Source organism: Spermophilus citellus, assembly GCF_964194105.1.
Source record: "Spermophilus citellus genome assembly, chromosome: 4".
Lineage (NCBI taxonomy): Eukaryota > Metazoa > Chordata > Mammalia > Rodentia > Sciuridae > Spermophilus > Spermophilus citellus.
Genome location: NC_138185.1, coordinates 183,776,903 through 183,792,705, shown reverse-complemented (window position 1 = coordinate 183,792,705; position 15,803 = coordinate 183,776,903). Strand labels below are relative to the sequence as shown.

The following is a 15,803-nucleotide window of genomic DNA, read 5'->3' as shown; positions in this document are numbered from 1 at the left end:
TATCTTGCCCAAGGCCCTGGTTTTCAATCCCTAATACAAACAAAACAAAACAAACAAACAAACAAATAAAAACAAAACAAAACAATAAAAACAAACACAAGGCAAGGAAAAAAGACAAGAAATCTAAATAATTTTATCTACCAAAAGTAATTTTTTGTTCATTGTTAGTCTGTCAAAGGGAGAGCAATATCATCACAATTCTTGAGTGACTGTTATGATTTATATCTTAAATGTCCCCCACAGGCCTATAAGCTGAAGTCTTGGTTATCAGCCTGTGACACTGTTGGGAGGTGGTAGAACCCTTAGGAGGTGGAGCCTGGTGGAAGGAAATTAGGTCATTGGGGGTGTGCCCTACAAGGTGATGTTGGGACCCCGCCCCTTCTTCTCTCTTTGATTCTCAGATACCATGAGGTGAATAGTCTTACTCTACCATGTGTAATTGCTGCCATGATATACGTGTTGCAATGGGACCAAGGGACCATGGAATGAAACCTCTGAAACTATGAGCCAAAGTAAATCTTTCTTACTTATACATTGTTTATTTCAAGTATTTTGTCATGGTGATGGAAAACTGACTAAAAGAGTGACCAACTAATGGGCAGCCATTAATTATTATAAAAGAGAACATAGGGAAACAGTCTTCTAGTTAGAGAGAAGATTCACATACAGAAATAAACAAATCCTCTGGGAATGAAGCTGCCTCCTTTTGATGATGAAATCTTTATAAATTATAGGGAGGAAGCATCCTATTATTTAATAATATTCTGAAGAAGTTCGATATAGTAACTTTCATTTGCTGATAACAATACCAGAAAACGTCCATCTCCAAGCAAGTTTCTAAAGGTTAACACAGTTTGTCTTGAGATCTTTGGCCATCTCTTTCTGATTCTGCCTTTCTTCTACCCTCTTATTCTCAAAGTCCTTCAGTTCTCTGTTCATGGACCTTGCTTACAATGAGTAGAAGCTACCTTAAAGGTAAAAGTCTGAATCTGGGGTCTTGAGAGTGAGAGAAGGCTTGAACTGGTGGATTTTTTTCCAGGATATGATTGTCCCAGGAGAGATATACTTTCCAAATATAACTTGAGAAGAGGAGTCTAGAAATCAGAGAACAGTCTGGCAGAGATGACATTGGCTAGAGAGGCTGAAACTGATAGGAACATGAGCAAAAATTATGTGTGAGCAAGAGATATGGGATAATTTCATACTATGAAAGGTGAGTTTCCAAAAATAACCTGACTTATAGAAGATGTCCTGGTAGACCTAACCATCTCTTCTATCAAAGCTGGATATGGTTCCGTGTCTACAACTCATACAGTCTTCACCATCTTCATCCCTCTCTTGAACTTATATAGATTCAGTTTTCTACCTCCTACTACCACCCTTTTCTCTATCCAAACAGAAAAGGATTCGAAATAAAACATTCACATTTCTTGGGTGATTACACTTCACTGTGAATTTTACTTACTGTGTCAGCCTAACCAGTCATTGCCTTATTAAGTTTTAAAATTTCTAATTGTGGAACGTAAGGTTTTATTTCCTGTTAATTCTCTTAGTAAGTAGATGGGAAAAATATTTTGTGTATGGGTCTTTAAAGTGAATAGATAGATACATAGGTAGGTAGATATATAAATTTCTAGTTATGAAGGGACTATTTTTTTCTATATTCCTAAAAAACTAGCTCTGTTCTGAAATTACTATTTACTTTCCACTGTGTTGCACTACAGTATATGCAAATCTGTAATACATTGAGAACTTTAGCCATGTGAACAGAGCCAGTTTCAGGTTGCTTTTGCTCAAGGCACATGTGCAGTTGAGTCTGAACACCATCATTCCTCACATGCATAAGTTAGGCTAGTCTAACCCCCCTCTACTCCCACCCTCATGCTTCTACTTCACCTTAATAATGGAGAGCTTGCAAGGCCTCCAACAGGTTGAGTCTCTTAGAGCCTTTAATTTGCAAACCATTCCTGCTGAGAGGCAGCCATTCAGCATATTGTTTTTGAAAGTCTTTAATACCTGGTTACCTGACTGAATAAAAATAAACAGAAAGTCCATAATCTTCAGTTTCTTTCATATGAATATACAACAAATTGGTAATTGTTAAAGGGCTAAACATTAGATAGTTTGGACTAATTTTTCCATAAACAGTCATTCAACATTTTATAGAGGGGAAGCAAAAACACATTTTTCTGTTATTTAAAAAGTATACAGGTCAGAAGTGCTCAGTTACCTACTTTAAACAAATTTCCCACTAAAAGTTCAAAACAAAGTCCCCCCCCCCACACACACACCTGTAATTATTATTTTACAGTTTGTGTGTTCTTGTACTTGTTGTCAAACCAGACAATTGGTGGAAGAGTAGAGGGCATAAAAATAATTAAGTTAATAGACTCCAGAAAGTTGCACTAAATAATACAAAAATTATATATTAATAAACTATGTATTATTTAGTTTCAAAAACTTCAACAGAGACTGCATGAGTATATTGCCAAAGTACTCAATGGAGGGAAGTTGATTCTTGGGGGAGAGAATTTCTTTCCCCTAAGGTTTCATCTGATTCTGTGAGAATTGAGCCAATTTACCTCTCTTTTATGAGGAGTCAGGTGCAGGAACCTAAATTAACTGGCACAATAATGTCTTATAGATTGTTTCCCCTGAATTGTTGCCTGGCAATCTTGACCCATGACCTGGCTCTCACTGCATTAATATATCCTTTATGAAGAAGCTGAATCAAGAGGAACAGATGGCAAGTGTTTTGGCATGAAATTTTCATGGTGCCAAAGCTATATATAACCTTTTGTATTGGGGGATGTGAGTGGGGAGGTGAGAAATGCCTGTTTGGCTATTTTGAGCAGGTGGTATAAAGGTCACCCAAGCCTTTTTCTTTCCTAAGTATGTCAAGTATTTTGCATTTGTAGGATCAAAGTGAGACCCAAAAGAAAGAGGCTAACAAATCTGAGTTATGAAATCAAGAGGGTGAGGAAGTTGAAAACACTGCCAAGAGAGTGACTGAAGTGATCCCCATAGATACTCTACTTGGAGGGGGTCACATATGGAGCAAAGGGGTGGAGGGGCTGGTAGCCTGGGTGCGCTAGAAGAGTCAGGAGTAAAAAAGTTGGACAAAGACATAGGTGACATAGGAGACCTTCTGATGTTGTTACATGGTAGATGACAAGGCCCAGAGTAGAGCCTATGGCATGAAGGTCCTGGAAGTTGTGAAGTAAAGGCAATCCGGTGCTAGGGCATTGATTGATTCATCAGTGTGAATATCGAAATTACCTCAAATAATGGTATGCTTAGTATGGAGAGAGGAAAATGTGAACTAGATGCATTCTCCAGTGGAATGCAGAGGAGTTTTGAAAGTTTTTCTCTAAAATAATTACTGAATTACGCAAGATCAGAAAGGCATGTTTCTAGCATAGAAAGACAGTTTTGACACTGATGGTAGGTCTCAGAACTTAACTGCTATCACACAATTTTAGCCTTAACAAAAATCATAACTAAAAGCCTAATTTTAAAAAATCACTGATGCACAACTAAAAACGTGTAACTGAGCACTTTTAGCTGACACCAACATCATTTTGATACTTAATGGTCTCTTAAATTGCCCAAGTAAATGTTTCTGTTGATGCCACTCATTTCATGCTTCTGGCCTCTGACAGCACAATGGAAATTTGGGAACTTGTAAGAGCAAGTGACATGTCAGATATCAAATCTGTCTACCTAATAGTATGTGTGAAGGAGATTGAAACCTTGATTTAGTAGTGTTTTTGTTTAAAATGTCTAGGTCTGAAAAAAAATGTATTTTGTCTTTTTTTCATCTTTGGGATTTTGTTTGGCTTTGTTGCTTAAAAGGGATTTCTGTTTGCAAAGTATAGGTTGGAAATTTAAATATTCATTGTGAATTTAAATAGTGAATAGTGTCCTTGGGGGAAAGTGACAATTGCCTCTTGCACTGAAGACCTCAAAGTTCACTGAGAACTTGCCTTGTCAAATGTGACCTTTGGAGAATGTTGTCAATATAGAGATGTAGGGGAGGAATTCTTTGTAGATAAATAAGCAGGTACTGAGAAGGGCCGGAGTCCCTATGAAGCACACATTCTACCACACCTTTATTCCTGCTGGATGTCTGAATGAGGTTTCTATCCTGAAATATTATGAGCTCTATACAGAAAATAGAACAGCTGTTGGTTCCCTTCCAGAACCCCAAACAAACTTTATAAAAGAGAACAGAGAGTGGATTGGTGAAGTGAACCCCCCCACCTTGTCTAAACTTAAAGAACAGCAATATTGCAGTTTAGAGAAAGATCAACTTACCTGTATGTATGAAGACCCAGTACACAAGAGTATGGCCTATGACCATATATCTGAACTAAAACAAAGACCAGTTATTCATGTGCTACCATTGACCCTGATAATTGGTGTCAGGTAAAAGAGTGAACTCCCCAGCCCCACACCCCTTTCACCCCAGGATGGGGGAAACTTCTCACATATTTTGCTTTTCTTTGCTACAGGACATTTGTGAAGATATTTCTGACCATGTTGAGCAAATCCATGCCCTCCTTGAAACAGAGTTCTCCCTAAAGCTGCTGTCTTACTCTGTCAATGTGATTGTGGACATCCACGCAGTGCAGCTCCTTTGGCATCAGCTCCGGGTCTCCGTGCTGGTTCTGAGAGAGCGCATTCTGCAAGGACTGCAGGATGCCAATGGCAACTACACCAGGCAGACAGACATCCTGCAGGCTTTCTCTGAAGAGACAAAAGAGGTGAGTGTTTTCCTTGAAGAGAAGTAATGCCTTGTCAAGTGTGACCATTTGAGGATGTTTTCAGGTAGGAATTCTTTGTAGATAAATAAGCAGTTCCTAAGTTGGACTTTGAATCTAGGTGTAGTGAACAAAAGCTAGGACACTTCTAATGTGAATGAGGCTTTAGGTCAGAGTTAACTCACATCTGGTAGTTTACACAAATCCTATCCATAATTTTTGGTACTAACCTGACTTCTTGTTCCTCTTCAAATATTTAATGCTTACTTATTGAGCACTTACTATTCAAGGTGCTAGGTGTCAAGAATATAATAGTGATCAAAACATAGTCTTTACCTTTAAGGAACTTTGACTATAATGGAGAATGGAGAGAAGTAAACATATATTAAGGACCAGCTGTGGTAAGTTTAAAAGATTTAATTGGAGGATGGAGAAAGGAACACCTAATTCAGAGAGGAAGGAGTTTTTCAGAAAAAGTAGATCTAACCTGAAACTTGAAGGAGAGGCAAAATTAGATAGGTGAATGGGGTAGAATGTGTTCTAGACAGAAGGAATGGTGAGATCAGAGGCTTAGAGGTAAGAGAGAGTGACAGGCTTATAGACAGATAAGACTGGAGCAAAAAAACTAGAGGGAAAAGGATGCAGGATTTGTCCCAGTAAGTAAGCAGAGGTTAGTCATGAAGATAAACAGCTATTAGAACCATAATAAGTGAATTAACCCTTATTTTGAGGACAAAAGAAGTGTTTGTTTAGGGAATTGCCATGATTAGATTCATGCTTTAGAAAAATTATTCTGGATGTAGTGAATCAAATGAACATTAGAATGTTACAGAGCTAATTTATTTTTCTTGCTTATGTTAATAGGACTTTAAACAGTTTTTTTAAAATTACTGATGAATTATTTCATCAGGGATACTGTAAATTTGAATCCAAGTGAATTCTACCATTCTCAAATAAAATTGACACTTCCATTAATTGGGAGGCTGAGGCAGGAAGATTGCATGTTCAAGACCAACCTTGGCAACTTATTGAGACTCTGTCTCAAATAAAAATAAAAAGGGTTAGGGATATAGCTCAGTGGTAGAACACTTGCCTAGCATGTGTGAGGCCTTGGGTTCAAAATTCAGTAACACACACACACACACACACACACTATGAAAAGCCATTCAGGCTAATGGTTCTGAATGCTGTTTTCATAGCTGTGTCATGATACATCCATAATGGTTCTCACAATATGAACTCAACAATTACTTGTGGATTGGATTTGAAGCAGTTTAGTTTTTACTTGGGATCAGTCTTTATTATTGCAGAGTTGTAAGAATATGTTGTGTGAGGAGCAGAGAAACAGTGGATTTTCAGTCATCTGCTTTGTGAATATTTTCTATGAATTGAAGCTATACTTCCATGATCATCCTTCCTGAAACTGGATTTTTATTCTATTTGTGTTGCGTGTTTTGTGTGTGACTTTATGAGAATCAAATGACTGCTTAGTTTTGTTTTTACCAGCATACTAGGATTGTGGAAAACAGGAAGGGGATTTGGATAAAATTCCCAGCTTTATCAGAATAAATTCATCTGTGAAAGATTTGTAGATTGAAGAGAGAAATGGCAAAACACAACAAAACATAACAAAACTCTGATAAACTAGAATAGTAGGTATCTTTCCAGTGAAGGAGTATTCACTTTTCTATTTTGAGAAGTTAGCTGAAATTCAGAGCCACATTGAAGAGAGAATTGAAATTCTAGAAAGTGGCAAGTTCTAACTCTTTTGTTTCTTGAAAAAGCAAAATATGTTTTATTCTTTATTTAAATATGGAATTAGGCTGGGGTTGTGGCCCAGGGATAGAGCGCTCGCCTAGCAGGTGCGAAGCCCTGGGTTCAATCCTCAGCACCACATAAAATAAATAAATAAAATAAAGGTTCTGTGTCCAAAATACAACTAAAAAATAAATATTAATAAATAAATAAATAAGTATGGAATTAACCATATATAGTAAACAAATTGGCAAACCAAACAAATGAACGAAAACTAAAGTAAAACTCAAAATTGTATAAAAACTGTATGGCACTGAAATTTTTATATTTTAGACACTGTGATAATCACCTAGTATTTTTTTAATCTAGTAAGGAAGGTAAGTGGTATTAAAATTGTTTCATTTTATAGATGTAGAAACTGAATTTAAGAGAGGTGAAGCAAATGTTTAAGGAAATGAATCTAGGAATAATTAAATAAAACCAAACCAGTTTTTAACTGATTTCTATTTCAATAGCAATTATTTCTTCCCTCTCTTCCTTCTTTCTTTTCTACTTTTTCTAAATTTGTATTGAATTTCTGCTATGTATAACACATTAGGCATTAAAGATGAATAACATATTAGTAATCATCTTCCTAATTTTGTTTGCTCCTCATACTGTTCTGGAAGGTAGGCAGGGTGGGTGTTATTATCCTCATTTTTACGGGTGTTATTGCATCCATCTTACGTATGAGAGGACCAAGTTGAGAAAGCTAACGTTACATACCTAGTGATAAGTTGTGTCTAAAATACCAAAGTTTATTTTGGGTTCAGGGTTTCAGGGGTTCCATCTGTGAATGGCCAACACTTTTGCTCTTGCCCTGAGGTGAGGCAGAATGTCATGGTTGAAGGGTGCAGCAGAGAAAGCTGCTTAGCTCATGGCAGTCAGGAAGCAGAGAGGGAGCAAGGAGCCAGGTGGACAAGATGTAATCCTCAGGAACATACTCCCAGTGACCTACTTCCTCCAGCCACGCTTCACCTCCTTGCAGTTTACCACCCAGTACAGTAGTCCTCTCAATGTTTAATCTACTTGATGGATTAATCCACCAATGAGGTTACAGTGCTCATAATCTAATCATTTCACTTGTGAACATGGTAGCTCATGAACTTTGGGGGGGGGACACTGTATATCTAAACTATAACAATAATTAATATTAACACAATATCAAACATTGATGAAGGCTATGTACAGATGATGTAGTAAGTACCTCGCCTAAATGATACTTCCTTCTCCATGGGGATACATTGGTCCTTCCAGAGTACTCACAGCATAGCATTTTGTGTATTCTTCCACTAGTACTTATTATGAACCAATTTATAAGAAGACAAAGTTTGTGTTAGATTTTGAACTGTATAAGGATTAATACTGGATTATATTCATCTGTCTTCCACAGAATATAGTTTGTATCACTGTATATAAATGTTTTATAAATTGAATGAAATAATACAGATAATCACCACTTGAGGTGTGGAACGGGGAGGTATCACTTTAGGTTGGTGAACTATGAATTAATCACAGAGATTCTTTGATACATAATTTCAGCCTGTAGAAAATGGACATTCTTAAAAATCATTAGTGTAGTATAAATAAAAATATTGAAATGCTTTGTGTACTTTTTCCTTTGCCCATTAGAAATGGAACTTTACCTCACATTTCCCTATTATACTGCTGCTCTCTGGAATACATTTAGAATCATGGACTCCTAACAGTAGAACAGAAAGGAATATGATTGAGTTTAGTCCATTGGGTCTGAGGACTCTGGGGGTGTGTGGCACTTTAATAAAAGGTCCATGAATTTATGTGTTAGGAATTAAAACAACAAACACTATGTAGTTAGATTAAAGGAGTTAGGGGACAGAGAGATATAATTTTTTTTTACTATACCTATACTTCAAAAAATAGAATTCCATTTCTTATTCTCTTCTCAGGAGGAACACTAGATTAGGCATAAAAATGACCTTAAGTAGCAATGGAGACTGATGTACTCTTGGGGCATGTTAATAGGGAGATCTTCTAAATTATGGACATTAAATTTCATGTTCACTTAGTGGAAAAATACAGTATAGCATTCAAAAAAGAAGGCTCTAAAAGTATTTGGAACAAGACTTAAGTTAACTTAATTATGTGTAAGGAACAAAGCAAAATTTCTTGCTTCAAATTATTAGAAAATGGTGGTGGGGAGCTTTCTTAATATCTAAGATAAGATTGTGGCCTGTAATAAAGTGAAGAAATTACCACATTTATAAAATATAACCTTCTGAAAAGCTGCTTCATAGCATATTAAATGGAGGTATATTTGAGTGGAGTCATTGCAAGGCAGTTCTGACATAGGTGTCTGCACTAATAATTAAACATGATGTTTCTGAAATTAAAAAGACAGTAAAACAGCATGCACTCATCCCCTGAGCCGATGCCTATTTGAGACTATTACATGCATTAGAAAACTATCTGGGAAGGTAGTAAAGAGGAAGCAATAGGGCTAAAAGTATTAGTACTACTAAAAAATATTTTAAATAATGAAACTCAGTGTTCATCTGCTGTGAAGAACTGTAAAGAACGTTCTTTTCTTAAAATTGTATGGTGAAAGACAGGGCTGTTTTTGGTTGCTCCCCTACTAATCCCCCCAAATTTTTTTTCACATTAACAAATTACAGTATGAATAAAAAAATAATTATCCTAAAGTGATTCAACTAGTTTAGATAGTTGGCCTTGCTGGGAACAGAATCAGAGAGGGCACCTTTGGAACATTGAGTACTTTTGCATGTATTTTATTTTTTAAACCAGAGATCCCTGAAGATTTAAGAAAGGCAGTCATGCTGTATTCTCTGAGATAAAGTTATATATTCATCTAACATATATATTCACTATATTCATCTAACATCATTTATTGAGCACCTATCATTCAAGACAGTGTCCCTGGTCTTAAGGTGCTGTGACCACCAAAATGGGAACTAAATATACTCCTAAGGCCATGGTGTTCCCTGTTTGTCCAAAGGCTGGTGGCTGATACTTGCAGTGGTCTAATTGTTACCTGAACTTTCAAAGAAACTTTGAGTTTCTTTTCTCTACTCATCATATAAACACTTTTCTTTAGTGCCTCTTTAACTTCATATAAGTACTGCAGTGCAATAACTATGATAGAAATGACAGAAAATAATTTTGCAATTATTTTGTAACTAATTGATAATTGGACTAGGTCTTATGGCATAATTTTTGGACTTGACCATTACTTACAACAGTATTTCTGTAAAAGAGTAACTTCTGAGTAATGAACAACCAAAATAAAAGATTAAAAAAAAAAGTGCAACCTGTTTTAAATTGCGAACCTCACTGTTACTCTCTTTAAAATTGCACAAAAATGTGACATTTGTTAGCTAACTCATTCCTTGGTATTTTTTGCTTTTGACTTTGTTATTTAAAGAACCTAGTCCAGGTATGAACCTCAAAAGTCACACAATTCCATTTAGATAATTATTGTTGAGATTGACAGCTGAAACTGATTTCTTTCTTTGTGCAGTATAATTTGGCATTAGAGGTAACTCTCATCTTGAAGAAAGCTTCCTTCTCATCATATTTTATTACTAAAAATAATAATAAGAGCAATAACAGTGAACACTCATTGAGCACTTACCCATATATCTCCTTTAAGACTCTCAACATCCCTGTGATATGGCTTACCATTTCCTTTTTCAGATGAAGGAAACAAAGCTTAGCAACATCAAACTACTGACCTTCAGTTGCATAGCTAATTAGTGCTAGGGCAAGAATTTGACCCTGAAGCTTGAGTTTTTTAATCATTTGAGTCAATTAGAAGTACATAATCAGAGGAATAAGTTACATGAATGAATAGAGAAATGTCCCCAAAATGTCATCATTCACTCATTCAACAGAGGTGTCTTTGAGTGCTCACTCTCTACAGATCTCTTGCTAAATGCTGTGGGTACACTGGTCAGTCAACTATTTTCTGTGTTATTTACACTCTCACAGTGTTTACAAACTATGTGTGAAACAAATGAGTCAAGTAATCACAATAGTATTTATTTACATTGAGATAAATTCTTGAAGGGATAATGGTATAGATTTGAGAGCTTACAATAAAAGATTCTGACTTAAGTGATGGTTTTTACTTAGCTCAGTAAAAACCTGAGCTAAACTCTTGGGGATGAATGAGAATCAGAGTTAAGAGGTGTAGGTGGGAAGCTTTCCAGATATGAAATAACATAAGCAAAGGCCCTGATACAGGAGGAAACATGATATGTTCCGACTATAAGGAGGATAATGTGACTGGGTACAGTTGTGGAAGGGAAAGTGGCATGAAAGAGGCTTCTTCATGCCTGACCTTGGAAGGGTTAGGATTTTTAACTGAACAGCAAGAGGAAGCTACTAAAGAATTTTAAGCAGAGAAATAACAGTAGCAATTTTGCAATTCATAAAGATTAAAATTGGTGGCAGTGTGGAAAACAAATTAGAAGAGGGGACATGTCAGCTTAAAGTAATTTCCAATGCTCAGAACTTGGACTTTAGGTCAGACAGCCTCCATGGGCTCCTTTTGTACCTTCTTTTGACCCAGGGTCTTTTGTAAACAGAAGAATAGTACAGAGCCCAGAGAAAAGTTCTAAGGATTAAGTGAAAAGGTGATAATAGGAATCAACCATCCCAATTTATGGATGAGGAAACTGAGGCTTCAAAAAGTTAAAAGTTTCTGTTATTATTATTTGAATTATCCAGATATGAATTAAGAGTGAAAGGAGTGGAAGATAAAGGCAAGTGAAAGTCTGAAGGGAGAGAGCATTCCCAACCCCAAACAAGCAAATGAACAATAAAACCCACATAAGATCCTGACAAGGCCAAGTCTCGGGATACCTGATTGAAAGGGAGTGAGGGCCCAGAAACCATGTAGGATCAGGCTTCAGTGGGCTCATCCCAGTTATTCCTCCAGCAGAACAGAGGTCCAGGAATAAAATAAACTTTCACTTTTCTATTTCCTTCCTTTATTTCCTAAAGGGCTTGATTAGACCAAACAGTCCCTTAGCATGATAAGCAAATTAGGATTTCAGGGGTCCATTTGCCCCAAATCATCAATCAGAAATCTCCCTATTTGCTGTGTGATCTGAGAAAGTGCATTAGTGAGGTTGGGGTTGTAGCTTAGTGGTACAGCGCTTACATACAAGCACAAGGCCTGAGTTCAGTCCCCAGAACCACAGAAAAAAGAAAGAAAAAAAAACTATATTAGCAATGAGACAAAAACTTTAATCACACAGTTGAAGTAAATACTTGAAACACTTGTATTTTATAGCGTGGAGAGGTTTCTTTTCTTTATTTTTGGTGCTGAAGATTGAATTCAGGGGCTCTTTAACCATTGAGTTGCATCCTTAGCCCTTTTTTATTTTTTATTTTGAGAAAGATTCTCTTTAAGTTTTTTTGAGCCTTAAGTTGCTGAGGCTGACTTTGAACTTGCAATCTTCTTGCCTCAGCCTCCCAAGTTGCTGGGAATGCAGGTATGTATTACCATGCCTGGCTAGCATGGAGGAGTTTCAAATTGATGAGCCTACCTGGAATTATAAACAAGGGAAGTGGGAATTTAGGATCTAACATACACTGGTGGATTTAGGGAGAGAGGGAGAAATGCATGCAGAGGGAGGAGATGGGGGTAAGATGATAACGTTTTGACATTCATTAATTTTCTCCAGGAGTAACTGTGTATACCTTTGAAAACATGGGACCAAACAGAAACTGGTCATGAACTATTTATGTTATGTATTTGAAATGTCAATAGTTTACCTTTTTATGATTTGTGAATATATATTTAATATGATTGGTTTAATATAATTAATTACTTCACTTTAAAATACTTACTGAGCATCTACTATGACCTAACCATTGTGGTAGGTATTGGTGCAATAACAAAAAACAAAACACATACTCAGAGGGATTTTACTCTTACATTATTTTGTTCTCAGAAATTTTATTACTTAAGGCTTTACTTATGAATGCATATTAAAGGATTAATATACTAGTTTTAAATAGAAAATTAGATAAGAATGGATATTTTGGGCTTGACCTTGACCATTTCTCTTATGGCTCTATGTTCTAGATGAAATAAAAGTCTTCAAATATTTAAGAACAGGATATGATCTATGAATTCAGTGAGGTAATTGATTAGTAGGCCTTTTTGTATGTCAAAACAGAAGCAGTCAAGACTGATACATTTCTGAGCTTAATAGCAGCCTGTGCTGAGATTTCATTTGAACAGCAGTGGAGTATGACTCATGTTGAATTTACTGAAACCATTACCATTCTCTGTTTCAGGGCCGACTTGATTCTCTAACGGAAGTGGATGACTCAGGACAGTTAACTATCAAATGTTCTCAGAATTACTTGTCTCTGGATTGTGGTATTACTGCATTTGAGCTATCTGACTACAGTCCAAGTGAGGATTTGCTCAGTGGCCTGGGTGACATGACCTCTAGCCAGGTCAAAACCAAACCTTTTGACTCTTGGAGCTATAGTGAGATGGAAAAGGAATTCCCTGAGCTTATCCGAAGTGTTGGGTTACTCACGGTGGCTGCTGACCCTGTCCCTTCCAGCTGCAGTGAAGCAGTCAGTGAGGAGATGTCTCAGTTATCTCTCTCAGCAGAGGACAAAGGTGGACGGGAGGAAAACAGCGCTTGTGCAATCGAAGAGCAACCAGGCTTAACATCGGGTATGCCATCTTCAGGGGAAGCTCTGACAAATGCTGTTCAGTCACCTTCTGAGACTGGGAAGCAGGAATGCAGTTCCTCCTCCCATCTTGGCACAAAGAACCAACAGCCTCCTCCTTGTGAGAATGCAACCCCCAAGCGATCCATCAGAGACTGCTTTAATTATAATGAGGACTCTCCCACACAGCCCACATTGCCAAAAAGAGGGCTTTTCCTTAAAGAAGAAATTTTAAAGAATGATCTAAAAGGCAGTGACGGCAAGAAGAAGATGGTTGATCTGAAGCCTGAGATGAGTAGAAGCACCCCTTCGTTGGTGGACCCTCCTGACAGATCGAAGCTTTGCCTGGTGTTACAGTCTTCCTACCCCAACAGCCCTTCTGCTGCCAGCCAGTCCTATGAGTGCTTGTACAAGGTGGGGGTTGGGAATCTTGAAAACATAGTCAAAAGTCACATTAAAGAAATCTCTTCCAGTCTGGGAAGGCTTAATGACTGCCACAAAGAGAAACTTCGACTTAAAAAACCACCCAAGACCTCAGAAGAGGTGCCTCCAAGTGGAATACCGAAACAGGCCACTGGTTCAGGCAAGCAAACTGAAACTATGAGGAGCTCAGTAGTGCTGAATGGAATGCCTTCTTGTACTTCCAAGGCCATAGAAGGGCCAGAAACAGATTCTGCTTCCACATCCTCTGTTGAGCCGTGCAGTCAGAGAAGTCAAAATGCCAAATTGTCAGTGCCGTCAGAAATATCCAGTTCACCACCTTTTACTCAGAGCAGTGAATCTTCTGTTGGTTCAGACAATACTTTGTCTCCAGTATCCCTTCTTAAAAAACATGAAAGTAAAAAAGATTGCTCCTTCTCCCCAAGTCATGTTACCAGGAATGGTCAGGTTGTGGAGGCCTGGTATGGCTCTGATGAATATCTAGCACTACCCTCTCACCTTAAGCAGACGGAAGTGTTAGCTTTGAAGCTGGAAAAGCTAACAAAACTTCTGCCTCAGAAACCCAGAGGAGAAATCATTCAGAATATTGATGACTGGGAACTGTCTGAAATGAATTCAGATTCTGAGATGTACCCAACATACCATGTCAAGAAAAAACACACAAGGCTAGGCAGAGTGTCTCCCAGCTCATCCAGTGACATAGCCTCTTCCCTCGGGGAAAGCATTGAATCTGGGCCACTGAGTGACATTCTTTCTGATGAGGAGCTGTGCATGCCTCTTTCTGGCATGAAAAAATTAATTGATGAGAAATCAGAGACAGCTTCATCCTCTGAGAAAAATGAGAGCCATTCCACCACAAAATCAGCTTTAATTCAGAAACTAATGCAAGATATTCAACACCAAGACAACTATGAAGCCATATGGGAAAAAATAGAGGTAAGGTGGTCTTAATCTGAATGATTTCTTACCCGCTTTTTAGAAGTAATGCTGGGAAAAAGTCAATTTCGCCCCAATTCACTATCAAGTGTATTACTGCTTTTGATAACCAGTTCCCCAAAGAAAGAAAGAAAGAAAAAGGCACAATGATCACTACATTGTGACATTTATATCACTTGGAACTGCCCTTGTCAATGTGTTGGCTTGATGAGTCCCTGCCTGGTATAGAATTCTCTATTGATATTGCTCAAACTTAACAGGGTTCCTGATGAATGATAGACTCCCTGGATATAACAAAATAAAATAAAACAATAGCTATATATATATATATATATATATATATATATATATATATATATATATATAAGTATCTCAGGAATATATGAATAGAATATTCCAGTTATCTTAAGTGCTTTTTGATAAATTTGTTCTGACCCCAGAATAGCTTCCCCATCTCTAGTAATTTTCTGTTGAAATAGACCACACAGTTGTAATTTATCAGGAATCTTTGTTTTTCTTTATTCTCCATCCTTGGTGAGACCTTTGGTTTTATGACCCTGCCATCTGGGGAACTGATATTTTGGGTAAATCTGTACTTTTTGAATGAATTGTTAGATGTGATAAAATCTTTGAGGATAGGCTTATCAAAATTCTCAAGGCTGAGCTCCATGATTCAAGTTTTGAGTTGATTTTTTTAAGAGACAGCTGAGCCAGAAAGATTCACTCTGATTATTGTGGCAATAGCCCTTTCTCCAGAATTTTACTGGAAATAAATTCATTCAATTTGATCGTTCTTATGGTTTCTTGTTCAGTGACATAAATAAGTATGCCTTATATCATTTGTATAGCATTTTACTGTGTATAAAGCTCTTCCAGAAGAGTTTTTTACTTGACCTTCTCAGCTGTTATGTGAAGCAGGCAGGTAATGCCAGAGTATTCTCCCTTTATATTGATGAAAATAGTAAGCGCAAGTTGTTTTCCCTAAGCTGAAATAGTTGGACAGATAGATAGCCAGACAGACACACTGAACCTTTTGCTTGGAAACTGAGACATAAACCATGTCTTCTGAGTCTCCGTCCAGTTTTCTTCTATTGCATCAGGTTGCCTCCCTGAAAGAGGTTAGAGTTTCTCCTTCACCAGTCAATTATAAAATTATAGGATAACAGTGTT

At 37.2% G+C, this 15,803-nt stretch overlaps 1 protein-coding gene across 3 annotated transcripts in view; it reads left to right on the top strand.

The window, feature by feature from the left end:
• AKAP6 (A-kinase anchoring protein 6) overlaps window positions 1-15,803 on the top strand; it is a 532,388-nt gene that overhangs the window by 240,063 nt on the left and 276,522 nt on the right. For all 3 annotated transcript variants that reach the window (XM_081290017.1, XM_081290018.1, XM_081290019.1), the window contains 2 exons: window positions 4,515-4,766; window positions 12,867-14,633. In XM_081290017.1, the coding sequence (XP_081146143.1) occupies window positions 4,515-4,766; window positions 12,867-14,633 (2,019 nt within the window). The remainder of the gene's footprint in view (window positions 1-4,514; window positions 4,767-12,866; window positions 14,634-15,803) is intronic.